The 14666-nt window shown below is 46.6% G+C and overlaps 1 protein-coding gene across 1 annotated transcript in view; it reads right to left on the reverse strand.

Annotated features, from left to right (window-relative positions):
• Positions 1–8146: 8146 nt before the first annotated feature.
• LOC149356157 (uncharacterized) overlaps positions 8147–14666 on the reverse strand; it is a 45298-nt gene continuing 38778 nt past the window's right edge. The window contains exons 6-7 of the mRNA XM_089576263.1: positions 9066–9230; positions 8147–8251 (exon numbers count right to left, since the gene is read on the reverse strand). Coding sequence (XP_089432389.1) covers positions 8147–8251; positions 9066–9230 — 270 coding nt within the window. The remainder of the gene's footprint in view (positions 8252–9065; positions 9231–14666) is intronic.

Genomic DNA, 14666 nt, shown 5'->3' on the forward strand with positions numbered 1-14666 from the left:
CCTTTCTATGCTACCTTCTTTGCCAGTCACTTTCATTGGGTTCCCAATTGCACATTAAGAAGGCCATAACTAGCAGGAACTCGAGCACATTTGACTGGCAAAGGTTGGTGCGCACTGAAAGGCAACCTTGAAGTGATACCGGCTCGAAAATGCGGGTTCTATAAAAAGGCCGCTTTATAATTCGCGCCAAAAGACACGTATGCGTGACGTCATTCAACGTCACTCATACGTAGGTTGCCCCCCAAAATAGTGGCGCTGGGGTGCTCCCATGAGCCGCCATTGTTTGGACCAATGGGCGTCTATGGAGCCTTCGCTACCATGGAATATCTACCTTGTACCGTCTGCGAAAGAACACACGCGGCAAAGCGCACACCACTGGCTTCTTTTTTTTTACTTTATTTTGTGCACTTGCAAAGCTCTGGCGAGGAGCAATTCACCGCATCACATACGCGCCGGTGTACTGCATCGTCATCGCGGCTACGAGCCTTAGAAAGGAAGCGAGGTTTGGCATTTTGCGTTCTTCGGCAAATGCCAAAATAGGCATGCGATTATTGAAAGCATACTGGGGCCTCAGGTGAGGTGGCTGTCGGCGCACAAAAAGATAGTAAAAAAAAAAGAAGCCAGTGGTGTGCGCTCTGCCACGTATGTCCTTTCGCAGACGGTAGCGCAAACCAGCGCTACTAACGACAAAAGCAGGAGTTAAAGCCGCGGCCGCCTGCGAGACCCGAAAAGACAGGCAGCGCTATCAGTTTGGCCACGCATGCCCACACTCCGTCGTCTCGAACCAGGCGTTATATCGCTAGACGTCGCGCACGTAGCTCTGAGCGGCCCGGAGCACGCAGTTCGGCCGTTCTAGACATGCATTTTGCCCTCTGTATAGTACATCAGGTAGGTGCTTATGAGGCCTCCACGAAAGCGGCAATAAATGCTGGCCGTAGGCGGAGACTGCCACGAAATAATACTGGGCTTGGAACTACGTCTTTTCACCTTGTGCATACCTTATCTAGAACTCCAGCATGAGACTCCCACGCAACGATGGTTCCAGGCGTTGAGGTTAGGACAGCAGTTTCCACCATTGGCCTGCTCTCGTGCTGGCGGCTCTGCAGTTCGTTGGAGCAAACCTGGACAGAGAGAAGGCATGAGGCGGCGAGGCATTTCATCTGCTCCCGAGAAGCACAGCGAGAGCAGTGCAATGAAAGCACAGAACTGAGTACCTCTTTTTTTTCTCGTATTTTTCTCCCAGGCTCGCGTTGATCAACCAATGTTTGTGGGACATTCGTCAAACACTCCAGCAACGCACGCCTCCGCTTATATAATTGAAGATATTGTCCGCCTTTAGCGAAAATGGCTTATGATCCACGTGTTTTACTCTTTGTTCTGCTGTCGGAAACAGCACTGAGGTAAGATAAATTCGTCCCTCTTCTCAAAATTTGCAGTATCGTTAGTCGCAGAATGGCGGCATGGCTTTCTAACATTATGGATTTGAGAAACCAGAAGAAAGTCTCTTGTTTACGCGAAGGCTAATCATCATTGATTGTCCCGTAGGATCCCGTTAAAAATATTAAAAGGGGAGGGTGGGAGGCAGATGCGTTTAAGGTTCATGCAATAGTTTACATAAAGACAAATAATTAACAAACCATAAATATTAAGAGAACTATTAAAAGTGTTAACAATGTAAATGTCCAAGTGAAAAAAAAGAAAATTTGGCAAACCAGGTATGAATACAGAAATAAATATACAGAAGGCACTTAAGGCTGCTTACGTGCTCTGAAGGCGAAATCATAAGTGGGTCATCGTGAGATTTCGACCTTAACGCAGGTTCCACACTGAGAAATGAAACCACGACGTGCCTCCGAACGCTGATTCGACAAAACGCTGAATCCACAAAGGTCCGAGTGAAACAGTCGGACACTCGGTTAGAATACCTTTGCTGTGTGGTGTCCCTTCTTCATCTCTGTCCTGTCGTTTGCGCTGTAGTTATGGATAGAATACCTGTCACGATCTATCCTCAAATCTGCCAAAGAAATGTATGCTATATGGAACGAGAAATCGTATGAAACCTCCCGCAACTGTGTACGACGAACGGTTGCGTAGAAATTTTAATACGAAAACTTTTTGGGAAATAAAAGGGCGCACTGTCTCACATCTGGGTGAACACCTCAACCACGCCTAATGGGACGAGGTAAAATTTGGGAAGGCATGCAACTGAAGGTGCATATGTCATCACTTCGCATCCATTTCGCAAGCTAGCCTCTAATTTGAGTAGCCCATGCGAGTTATATGCGAAGAAATTTGTATGACACCCCTCGGAACGCAGTACGACAAACAGTTGGTGTTATTTTTGGTACGAATGTGGCGGAAATACTGCAGCCAAATTGAGGTCAGCAAGCGGGGGTGTATAAGACGAACCAAATATATACCATTGTCTGAAACTGTGCCGCTCGCCTTGCTGCGTGCGTCCCACGGACACTTGATGACTTCAACCTATTTTTCTCGCCATCGCTGGCATTTTCTGTGCGATCTCGAAGTAGACACACTTCAACACGCCGCCCGCTTTTTCGTAATGGTGCTATTGACCTTTTCGCCTTAAAATCTCAGATGCAAGTAAAGTTGTCAGCATTCAATAAAATATGGAAAGACAAGAACACATAGAAAAACATAGACAAGAAAAATACAAAAGTGTAGTTACACAAGTAAGCCGGATTGCTGGGGTGGAATATGAGTGAAAATGGCTATTGTAAGTTGAAGGGGTCAGTTAGTAGATACCGAAATCTGGAAGAATTAGACTTAGTCAGTTCCCTGAAAGGCAATTCTATGGCAATAGAATGAACGCGTTGGCTGAGCCGCGCGAACGCTGTATGCGATGAGATGAGTGCAATTAAGCGTGTAATAGGTTTTCAAAAACACTGGAAAGTTAGATATATTTTGTGCAAGGGAAAACGCCTAAAAATATTTCAACGATGCGCTGAGGGCTTCAGGCTGAGAGATAATTTCATGTTAGCAACGTTGTGCCAAGGAGGGCGTGTGTTCGATTCCCACCGGCAGCATGTGGTTGTTTTTCTTCGGCTTTTTTTCTTCTGCTTTTCTAATCAATTATCCCTAAGCAATAACATATTCAGTAATATTCTCCATTGATCAACAGCTCAAAATAAATAAAAAATCCCCCGTGTTCCTTGGATACGGTGGCTGTTGGCTTCTCTCATATGTATAAGGAGCCCCTCATTACCCCTCCCTTGTCTGCTTTATATATATATATATATATATATATATATATATATATATATATATATATATATATATATATATATATATATATATATATATATATATATATATATATATATATATATATGGTATTCAGTAGGGGTTCCAATGGCCCAGTTTACTAGTTTAGGTAGAGTATTACGACAAACGCGACTGTTCTTTTAACGTTTATTTTGCCAACAGTTTCGGGAATGGTATTCCCTTCGTCAGGGAATATATATTGTGCATTTTTATCGTGAATAAAAATTTTCAAAAGTTTCAAAAATTTTCCCGCCTCAACCGCTAGCTCGTTTGCAGTGAAACTGCACACAAAGCTAGCGTATTATGGTAACTTTTGACTCGTATCAAGTTTTACAACGGCACTTACTTAGTTGAGCCGCGCATGATGCCCCCGCCGCGGTGGCTCAGTGGTTACGGCACTCGGATGCTGACCCGAAAGACGCGGGTTCGATCCCGGTCGCGCCGGCCGAATTTCAATGGAGGCGAAATTTTAGAGGCCCGTGTGCTGTGCGATGTCAGTGCACGTTAAAGAACCCCAGGTGGTCAAAATTTCCGGAGCCCTTCACTACGGCGTCCCTCATAGACTGAGTTGCTTTCGGACGTTAAAACCCAATACCCACCAACCGACCGTGCATGATGCGAAAACGTAATCGTCTGCGTAGAGATCGGTCAACCGAAACCCGCAAACGCAGTTTTTTCGCCGAAGGGCGAAAGTGGCGACATCTGTTTCCTGCAGTGGAAAGCGTCACGAGAAGGCTCCGAGGCGAGCGTTGCAAGATGTGCGGACCCTTTTAATATGCCGTTCCGGCATTTGCATCCGTTTCAACTGTAGCGCTTCTAACATTTTCGGCTAACTGAGCAGAAAAAATATCATAACAACTGATTTAACGAGTCTTTACCATTCAAAAGATAATGTTTGCAACGCTCACCTCGGCGCCTTGCCGTGAAGCTTTCCGCTGCAGGAAACAGATGGCGCCACTGTCGCCCTTCAGCGAAGAAAATGCGTTTGCGGGTTTCGGCTCACCGATGTTTACGCAGCCGATTGCGTTTTCGCATCATGCACGGCTCAACTAAATAAGTATCATTATAAAACTTGCTACGTTAGAAAAGTTACCATAATACTCAAGCTCTGTGTGCAGGTTCACCGCAAACCAGCTAGCGGTTGAGTCTGGAAAAACTTTGAAAATATTCACGATAAAATCGCACAATAGTGTATATATATATATATATATATATATATATATCGAAATTGAAAAACAAGATTTAATTCACGACGTTCCGGCTCACTCGAAAAAGGCTGGTCCTCCAGCCGAAACGTCGTGAATTAAATCTTGTTATGTTTTTCAATTTCTGGTGACTTTATTTTATATATATATATAGAGAGAGAGAGTTACGAAAAGTAGTCTGATTATATTGTGAAGTGACCATACGTCGCAGCGTGCTGAGACCAGCCGGGATAGTTGGAGGGGGTCGTTCGTTCGCTCAGTCGTCTGCGACCATCTGGAGAGTAAAGACAGGCTTTTCCATGAAACTGGTTTTTATTTCCCGAGCAAGCCACAATGTAGCGTTCGTAGGAACAAAGGATTATCGCAAAGTTTTGTGTGAAACTCGCAAAGTCCACAGTGTAAACTTTTCTTATGATGAAGACGGCCTTTGGTGATAATTGTCTGCAGGAACGCCAGATTTACTGATGCCACAAGGCCTTTAGAGAAAGTCGTGAAGAAGTCAGCGATGAAGCCCACGCTGGACGGCCATGAACGACCATAACCGACCAAAATGTGACGTGGGTGACAGACCTGTTGACCTCGAACCGTTGTTTAAGTGTCTGTTTAGTTGCAAAGACATTAAATATTCCAAGAAGTGCAATTCGCAAGATTTTAACGAACAATTTGCAGATACGGAAAGTGTGCGCGAAGATCGTACTTAAGGGTAACGGAGTGGGTTCTATGACAAGGCAAAAGCAAGCGTAGCAGGGGCGGCAGAAAGTTAGGTGGGCGGATGAGATTAAAAAATTTGCTGGAATACGATGACCGCAACTGGCGAAGGACAGGATTAATTAAAAAGACATGGGAAAGACCTTTTCCCTGCAGTGGGCGTGGTCAGGCTGGTGATGATGATGAAAGTGTTAACGAACGATCGAAATTCGCGCCAAGTTGAACCGTGCCAGGAACTTTCGGACTTGTTTAAAAGTTACCCCCCCCCCCCACTTTTTTTAGAAAATGTCATCACAGGTGACGAGTCTCTTGTGTTTGGATACCTGTGCGACCCCGAAACATGGACCAGCGAAACATGCAGCATGCGAAACAGCAAAGTACCGAGTGGCATATCTCTTTGTTCCCCCGCCCCATGAAGGCCGGAATGGGCAAGTCAAAGGTCAAGAGCATGCTCATTGCGTTCTTTCACATAAAAGGGCTCGTCCACCATGGGTTGTAACCATCAGCGCCAAATTCTACGTGTAAGTGCTCAAAAGGCTCAAACAAAGGGTTCACCGCGTCCAGCCTGAGATTGCGGGCGATTGGAAATTTCACCGTGACAACGTGCCGGCCCGCATCGCCTTCCTCGTGACACACTTCCTGGTCGACTCAAAGGTGCCAGTGGTTCCCCAGCCGCACTAGAATCCTGACGTGGCTTCTCCAGAATTCTTTTTGTTTCTGCGCTCGAAAAATTCCATGAAAGAACGTCGTTTCGGGACCGCTGACAAAGTCAAAGGGGCTTGCACCAAGGCTCTGAAGGATATTCCGGAGGGGGCCTGCTGTGACGCCTTCGATGAGTGGATATCTCGCTGCAAGCGATCAATCGGCGCATGAGGAGCCTATTTTGGGACCATTTAATGCGTTGTGCCAGTGTGATCATGAAATATTTTTTAATCGCCTCAGTGACGTTACTTTTCGAATATATATATATATATATATATATATATATATATATATATATATATATATATATATATATATATATATATATATATATATATATATATATAAAATTAGTTCTTGGCAGCTGATTGATTATAAGATAAAGTCACCAGAAATTGAAAAACATAACAAGATTTAATTCACGACGTGTTTCGGCTGAAGGACCAGCCTTTTTCGAGTGTATTACAGTATTTGAAACAAGCAGCTTTTATAGCATCCGCGAGGTACAGAAAAAGTGTAAAACACAAATGCAAACAGTGGTGAGGGGAGAGGTTAAAAAAAAGTTGGTTACAATACACTCGAAAAAGGCTGGTCCTCCAGCCGAAACGTCGTGAATTATATATATATATATATATATAGTGGATTCGAAGAGAAAGCAAACGTAGCAGGAGACGGCAGAAAGTTAGGTGGGCGGATGAGATTAAGAAGTTTGCGGGTTTAGAGTGGCGGCAACTGACAAAGGACAGGGTTAATTGGAGAGACATGGGAGAGGCCTTTGCCCTGCAGTGGGTGTAGTCAGGCTGATGATGATATATATATATATATATATATATATATATATATATATATATACGCACACACCGTGGCAGGTTCCACCCGGTATGCAGGTAACCAGCCTTTCACTAAGCAGGATTCAAACAAACAGGCAGAGAGAGAAACAAATTAGCGAACATACCCACAAACACACGACGGCTACATGGTGCGAGTACTAACGCAATAATAATGCTGCTGTTCTGCAATGTGCGCTGGGTCGTTCGGAGCGCTACAGTTTTCCGGCTGCGGGCCGCTTCATGTGCGCCCACTGCGGGACAAGAAGCGATTGCCTTTTGCACTCAGCGAGCGATAGAGAACCGTGCTATTGATGAGTTCCTCTAGATTTTGTGGTGATATTTTGCGATATGAATGATATTGCGATGACATTTTGCGATATGAATGAGAACTGTGAGAATTATTATGATAATAATATAAGCAAACTGCGTGCGAGGGGCTAAAAGCAAGCGCTTCGTGCATGTCGAAACCAGCGGCTGCACTTGCCGCATTAGGCGGGCTTGAGACTTGAGCGCGGAGGGAAGAGGAAAGGAACACTGCTGGATGAGATACGCAAATCGCAGAAATTTTGTAGAAAAAATCTGCTCTTTACCGACAGCCCTGCTCTGGCCGCTTCGCCGAGTTCAATAGCGGTCGTTGGACATCGGCTGATTGTCGGCTAAGCCACCGCAGAACAAAGGCAGAGAAATGTGCCAGGGATCCTTTGAACGTCAGCTTCTTTCTGGGAGTGCCACAGGAATTTTCCTTAATTGCTTCAGCCCTTACTCAAACGTAAATAATATCACCATTGTTTGACCTTGACTCAGCATTTGAATCACTGCTTGTTAATCGGGCTTAGCTTTGCCAAGTGCGGACACCTCTCTACTGAGTTACACTCTGCCTTTTCTATTTTTGCCGCTTGCCTTTATCGATTAGCCGGCTATTTTTACTGTTGTGATAAAGCTCTGCACACTATACAATCATTGTCCTGGTCTTCTAGTTTTGTCAAGAATAAATTTGTATTCATATTTGGTGCATGTATTGTTTTGTTATGCTTTACATTCTTTCGTTGTTTTCGTCTTGAAAAACTTATTGGCATATGTTCTAACTACTTTGCAGAACCCAGTCCTGACTAAAGCATCACACAGAAGCCGACAGTAGCCGATACATACCCAAAAAATAGTGAATAATTTAGCGTGGTTAGGCCAAATGTGAATGAGGTGTTCTAGCAATTCGGATTTTACTTCGGTTTCGGTACGAGGCTGTCTTTTCTAGGACAAGAAGGCGTCATGCAAAAGGTGCCGAAATCGGACTTAAGCTCCACCTTATGGGCGGTATGCGGTCGGGCCAATGGGTAACCCAAATATGCGGAATTCAGTGGCTTACGGGATGCAGAATCGGTCATTCTGCACTTTACGTTCATACATCGCTGGGAGGCTTCATAGCACTCCTGGCGCTGTGGTGCAGCGTTGAAGCGAGGCGCCGCTGCCCTGCGGCGGCAGGTGCTGCCATTTCTGGGGATTGTACCACCCAGGTTCCTCTTCCTGAGCAATTTCAAATACACGGGAACACGATATTGACAGAGAAGCATCGGCGAAAAATATGATATAGGGGTATTTAGTGCTAGCACACTAATGAACTGGCAGCTAAAATCGTCCTCTTTACCACGAATTTGAGACAAGCGCTTCTAGGTCCCTTCTTCGCCACCATTGGCGGGATACTTCAAGATTGAAAAATAGCCCGTTGACATCCGTGGCATAAGAAAGAAATGGAATGCTCGAGTGTCTGAAGAACAAAACATGATAGCGCGCTAGTCTTAGCTGCAGCTGGCTGGGCGCCGTCCCGAATTCCTCGCAACGAGTGCGACAATGGCTTTAACGTCCTATGAGTCGGAGACGAGCGTGGATGTTAGATACCTTCGTGAAGTGCCTGCGACGGATGTGGCAACATAGGAGGAACCTCGCGTTTGGCTATTTTCTGCCCCGATCCCTGAAGAACTTTTCCTGAACGCAATATTCAAACTTTCCCTATATGCAAGGGTCATTGGAAAGTCCCTAGTTTATCTACGTCATTTTCTGCCTCATGAAAGCTTAAGTATTCAGGCTTGCGGCAAAAAAGTAACTAGCGATCGAAACAGTTTCTTTGACAGAAAGATATAATTGAGTAGAAAAATGTGGAAGCTATTCACCGCTTCGGCGTCTCTCAAACCTGAAAGAAGCAATGAACTTCTCCATTGTGCAGCCGAAACCCTTGAGCAGGCACCATGGCTAGCAATAAAAATGGCAGATGGTGGGAGCATGAGGATACCATGTGTGACAGAAAGCGGGGTCTTGTTTCTGATGCGTGTGAGCAACTCACCAGATTGTAGTAGGTGAACTCCTGTTTAGTGCATTCTGCGCCGTACTGTGTCGTCGAACCAGAATGCCCCGCCGTGGAAAACTTGTGCACGGCCGCCGAGAAGGAGACCAACATTCGGACGTAGCTTGGGATCGTTACGTGAATCAGCACGTCTTTGGCTAAAAACTGCGAAAAGAAAAAAAAAGCGATTGCTTGCTTTCTCGCTTTTCGACGGTTGAAAAAGTGCCAGCACTGCTATTTCTGGAACTGGGTTATGCGCGCCCACTTGTCATGCGTTGTCAGCTTTTACTGGGGTCTCGTGATCAGTCCGGTAAAAGAGGCCACGATAGGCTTGAGGTTTCACTTAAGGGAACCGCTCATGAGTCCAAACTCGTCTATATTGTCGAGTAACTTCTCACTACATCTGCCAGCAATTGTCACAAAATTCGGCGCATTTTTAAAACAAAGAAACAAAAACAGCGCCGCGTGGACGCATCTCGCCAGCGCGGGTCGTACAACGGGGGAGAAAGAAACCCCGGATGAGCAACTAGCCTTGTGTGCGTGGCTGCCCCCTCCACTACCGCACGCGGCGCGCGGGGGGATTGCCGTCGATTTTGCTAGAATGTCGGAGTCGTTTCTACGCGATGTTGACGGAAAGGGCGTAGCCTTGCGTGCGCTAAGACATGTCCCCGTCCTCTTCACTCGCACGTCGGCGCCGGCGCCGCGCCAGAAATTACGAGAAGCTCCTCGAAGCGACTCCCGGCTTTTGACCAATGAGGACGCACGGCCGGCGCGAGAAGGAAAAGGAGACTGCACTCACGATACTGTGTGTATGTGCGCGCCAGCCTTGGCGCGAAGAACAGACAGACGTGGAGCAAGCCTATATAAGAAGGGCATTGACCGTTGTCAGTTTAGCCCGAGACGCCGTTCAAGCTTCATCGAAGAGCGCCCGCTCGACTCCCGGGAGAACACCACTCGCCCAGCCACAGACCAATGAAGCAGCGTGCGCCAGTCTGCGGGACGGCCTCGTCGTGGACCTCTGGTTGTCGGACTGTCGCAGTGCCTGGTGAACAAACTGTGTTTTGTTTGTTTACCTCTCTCTCTTGTGTTAGTGCACTTGAGGTGAAATATCCATTTTGTATTGTATTCTCTCTCGAGTTTAACTTTGCACGAGTTGCATTGTTTTCTTAATCACTTTGTACGTGTTTGTACTAGTGATTGTGAAATCCTCTGTATCGTCTCATTGCTGTATAAAGTTTGTTTTGTTTGTGAACCTTCGGCTCCGACCCATTCTCTGGCTTGCGACCGGCGAAAGCTGGGCACCAAACGACCAAGAACCTCTTGTCACTTGGTAGCTGGTCTCTGCTGAGCTTGCCACGCTGAATCGATGACATCTCCTTTGATTCCGAGACCGCTACCCCCACACGCTCTAAGGGTGTCTAGGAACGTCACTCATGTCACCTCCTCATGAAGGCCGAGCAAAGTTTTAATCGGCTAAAGCATACAGGCGCGGCCATAAGTTAGCGGAGCACACTATTCCGTTCAAAGTTCAATCACGCGTTCCTTATTGATAATGAAGAAGCGGTGTTTGCCTACAAGAAAGCCCACCAACATCCGCTACCAGCATGCGCGCACCACTGCTGGAAATTTCAGTCAGGTGACGCGTGAAAAATACTCGAAGACAGTTGCGTGCTCCGTTTACTTTTTTCCGCACCTCTACATTAGGCTCCCGTACAGCGGGAAAAGCGGAGTCTGATCGGCGGCGTCCGGCGATGGGTCGGGAAACTCTGGATTGGTCGAAACGGTTTGACGTCACACGTGGTGCGTCGAATTCAAAAATTGATTAAAACCTCACATAAATGGCGATTAAACAGTCGCAGCATCACTCACTCGTCAATACCAGATGCAAGTATACAGGGTGGTTCTTTAACCGTTTAGATTTTCCAAAAAAAGGCCCTGATAGTATCGCGAATGACGGCTTCACAGATTGTATATTTGGCTCGGCGGACACAAGAGAAGGATATAGCGGTCAAAGTTATTTAGTAGCTTAGCCAAATTTTGTTAATTATCTTTTCAATTCTTCACTTTAAGTTGCATACTGCAGTAGCAGTACTGAGGACTGTAAAGATTCAAAGATAATACAATTTGCAGCATGTCCCTAAGTACAACAGGTATTGAGATATTCGGGGTTGAATTTTCAGCTTTATCGGATCCGATTCAGAATCTGAACGCTCAGAGTGCACCGGAACCCCCGCCTATGATATACGTAAGACACGAAATGATCACAACTGACGGCACCAAGGCTAGCTCCGACTGCGGCAGGCAGGCGCTCGAGAAGAGCGCATAGTCAGTGCCTCCGTGAGCAGCACGGGCCCTTTTTTCGTCATTGGGACTGAACTTAGAGGCACGTTTCCTGCCGTCAGCGGCTTCGAAAAAGCAGCGCGGTGATAACGTACAAAATTCTCTTTCCACTCTGGCTCGGACAAGAAAGGACCGGTTGCTTATCGGCTTTTATTATTTTTCACCGGAATCTCCACTGGTCCGCTGCCGGCTGTCGATTCTGTTAACAGAACGAACAAGGCTGCTGCAGTACTATACGTATGAACTCTGAATGCGTGTTGGAATGGCAGGGAAGCTGCAACCGCAATACTCGTTCACCGAGAAGGTGTAGATGGTAGTCACATGTGTAAAAACGAATGGCGAAGCTCGCCTCACGTCAAGACTACGCCTCCGAGAATCCTGGCCGCTCGGTTCCGTCACATACGTTGTTCGCTAAAATGCACTAACTGTTCCGGACCACAGGACCTGTGCTTCATTCAAGGAAGGCAAACGGAGTTACCCTGAGTGAAGAATTCGAGATAAATGTTCTCGCGTATGTTTGGTTTGGTTTATTGGGGTTTAACGTCCCAAAGCAACTGAGGCTATGAGGGACGCCGTAGTGAAGGGCTCCGGAAATTTCTGCCACCTGGGGCTCTTTAACGTGCACTGACATCGCACAGTACACGGGCCTCTAGAATTTCGCCTTCATCGAAATTCAGCCGCCGCGGCCGGGATCGAACCCGCGTCTTTCGGGTCAGCAGCCGAGCGCCGTAACCATTGAGGCACCGCGGCGGGGCTCTCGCGTATGTTCGTGCATACCTCGAAGCCAGCATCCGTGAAATCGTCGAGGCCGTTGGATCCTCCTGCTATTCAGTCTGGAGAGTGCTTAAGAAGCATTGTTTTCATCCTTACCACATATCGCTGCATCAGGATCTCAGTGAAGACAGTTATAAAAAGCGGTATGAATTCCGTAAGTGGGAGTTATCAAATGTGACGAAGACTCGGACTTTTTTCGGAAAGTTTTGTGGACGGACGAGGCCCACCTTTGCCGTAATGGGGAAGTCAATGTACACTCGGCGTCAAAAGGAAATAGAAGGCGACTTTGTTAAAAAAATTAATTTCTTTAAATCTAAAGCATAAAGGTCCATGATTGGTGGTGCACAGTGCAATTCGTTACAATTACGCTGCACATATGTATTCAAGAATGCATGAATTGGGGGGGCAATGATTAAATTTTTTCGTTAACATTGCCTTCCATTTACTTCTGACGGCACCTGTACACAACGCCCATATTGGTCTGATCAGAACCCGCACTGGCTCTGAGAACACCGACACCAAGTCCGGTGGTCAGTGAATGTCAGGTGTGGCATTTACACAAATCTAGTAGTGGGGCCGTACTGCCGCTATTCTGTCTGGAGAGTGGTCATGAAGCATAGTTTTTATCCCTACCACATATTAGTGCATAGCTTGAGTCGCTTTGGACGGTAAACCCTAATAAACCTAAACCTAAAATAAGGATCTCAGTGAAGACGATTATAAAAGTGGTAAGAAATCAGCAACTGGGCGTTGTTCCAATGTGAGGAAGGCTCAGGCTCTTTTAGGAAAGTTCTGTGGACGGGTGAGGCCCACTTTTGCCGTAATGGGGAAGTAAATGTACACAACGCCCACTACTGGTCTGATCAGAACCCGCATTGGCTCCGGGAACACCACCACCAAGTCCGGTGGCCAGTAAATGTCTAGTGTGACATTTAATCAAATCGATTAGTGGCGCCGTACTTCCAGGAAGAAAATCTAACGGCAAAGCCATACACAGCGAGCATTCTAAATAGTGCTGTCAGCGTTTTCATGATTGAGATCCCGTTAAGTCAACTCCACGGCTCGTGGTTTCGGCACGACGGGGCGCCTGCGCGCTTCTCGTCGCGTGCAAGGGATTATTGGCTCGACAGGAACTTCCCCGGTCAGTGGATAGGGCGCGGTAGAATTATGTTCTGGCCACCTAGGTCACCCGACCTAACTGCAGTAGACTTCTTTCTTTGGAGTTACGTCAAGAACAAAGTATACGCGACTGAACCCGAATACGTGTCAGACCTCAAAGGAAGAATCATCAAGTCATGTGCGGATATACCTCTGCAGGTTGCGAAAAGAGTTCTGCAGCCCATGAAGGAGAGATTCATGGTATCCGTGGCAGTTCAAGGCAAGCACTTTCAGCATTACTGATGCATAAAAGCTAGCCACCGGGTTACGAGGGGGCAACAGTCATCAGTTCTCGTCTTTTGATATTCTTTGGATGAAAATAATAAACCACAAGCAAACGACTTGCACACCGTTCCTTTCTTGTCCGAGCCAGAGCGGAAAGGGAAATTTTGCGCGTTATCACCATGCTGCTTTTTCAAAGCCGCTGACAGCAGGAAACGTGCCTCCAAGTTCAATAATAATGACGAAAAAAGGGCGCGTGCTGCTCACGGAGGCAGTGACTATGCGCTCTTCTCGAGCGCCTGCCTGCCGCAGTCGGAGCTAGCCTTGGTGCCGTCAGTTATCATTTCGTCAATGTCTTACGTATATCACGGGTGGGGTTTCCGGCGCACTCTGAGCGTTTAGTTCCCAAATCGGATCCGAAAAGAGTGAAAATTTTACCCCGAATATCTCAATACCTGTTGCACTTAGGGACATGCTGAAAATTGTATTAGCTTTGCATCTTTACAGTCCTCAATACTGCTATTGCAATATGCAGCGCCGAGTGAAGAGTTAAAAAGACAATTAACGAAATTTGGCTAATTACTTAATTAAATTTGACCGCTATGTCCTTATCTTGTGTCCGCCGAGCCCAATATACATTCGTGAAGGCGGCATTCACGAAACTATCAGCGCCTTTTTTTTAAATCTGGAAAGTGCTAAAGATTGGTTTGGTTTTGTGGGGTTTAACGTCCCAAAGCGACTAAGGCTATGAGAGACGCCGTAGTGAAGGGCTCCGGAAATTTCGACCACCTGGGGTTCTTTAACGTGCACTGACATCGCACAGCACACGGGCCTCTAGAATTTCTCCTCCAAAGAAATTCTAGCCGCCGCGGCCGGGATCGAACCCGCGTCTTTTGGGCCAGCAGCCGAGCACCATAGCTACTGAGCCACCGCGGCGGCACAAAGTGCTAAAGAAAGTGCTGTATAAATTTAGTGGCGCTGAATACAAAGTTCCTGGTATTAGTTGGGTATCGAAAGGTTGGCGTTTGAAGTACGAGTCAGATATGTTACCCCCAGGCCACATAGGAACTTTTCTTTCTTCATTGAATTGAAAAATTGCCGAAAACG

This window comes from Amblyomma mixtum, chromosome 3 (genome assembly GCF_055824585.1).
Source record: "Amblyomma mixtum isolate Tamu chromosome 3, ASM5582458v1, whole genome shotgun sequence".
Lineage (NCBI taxonomy): Eukaryota > Metazoa > Arthropoda > Arachnida > Ixodida > Ixodidae > Amblyomma > Amblyomma mixtum.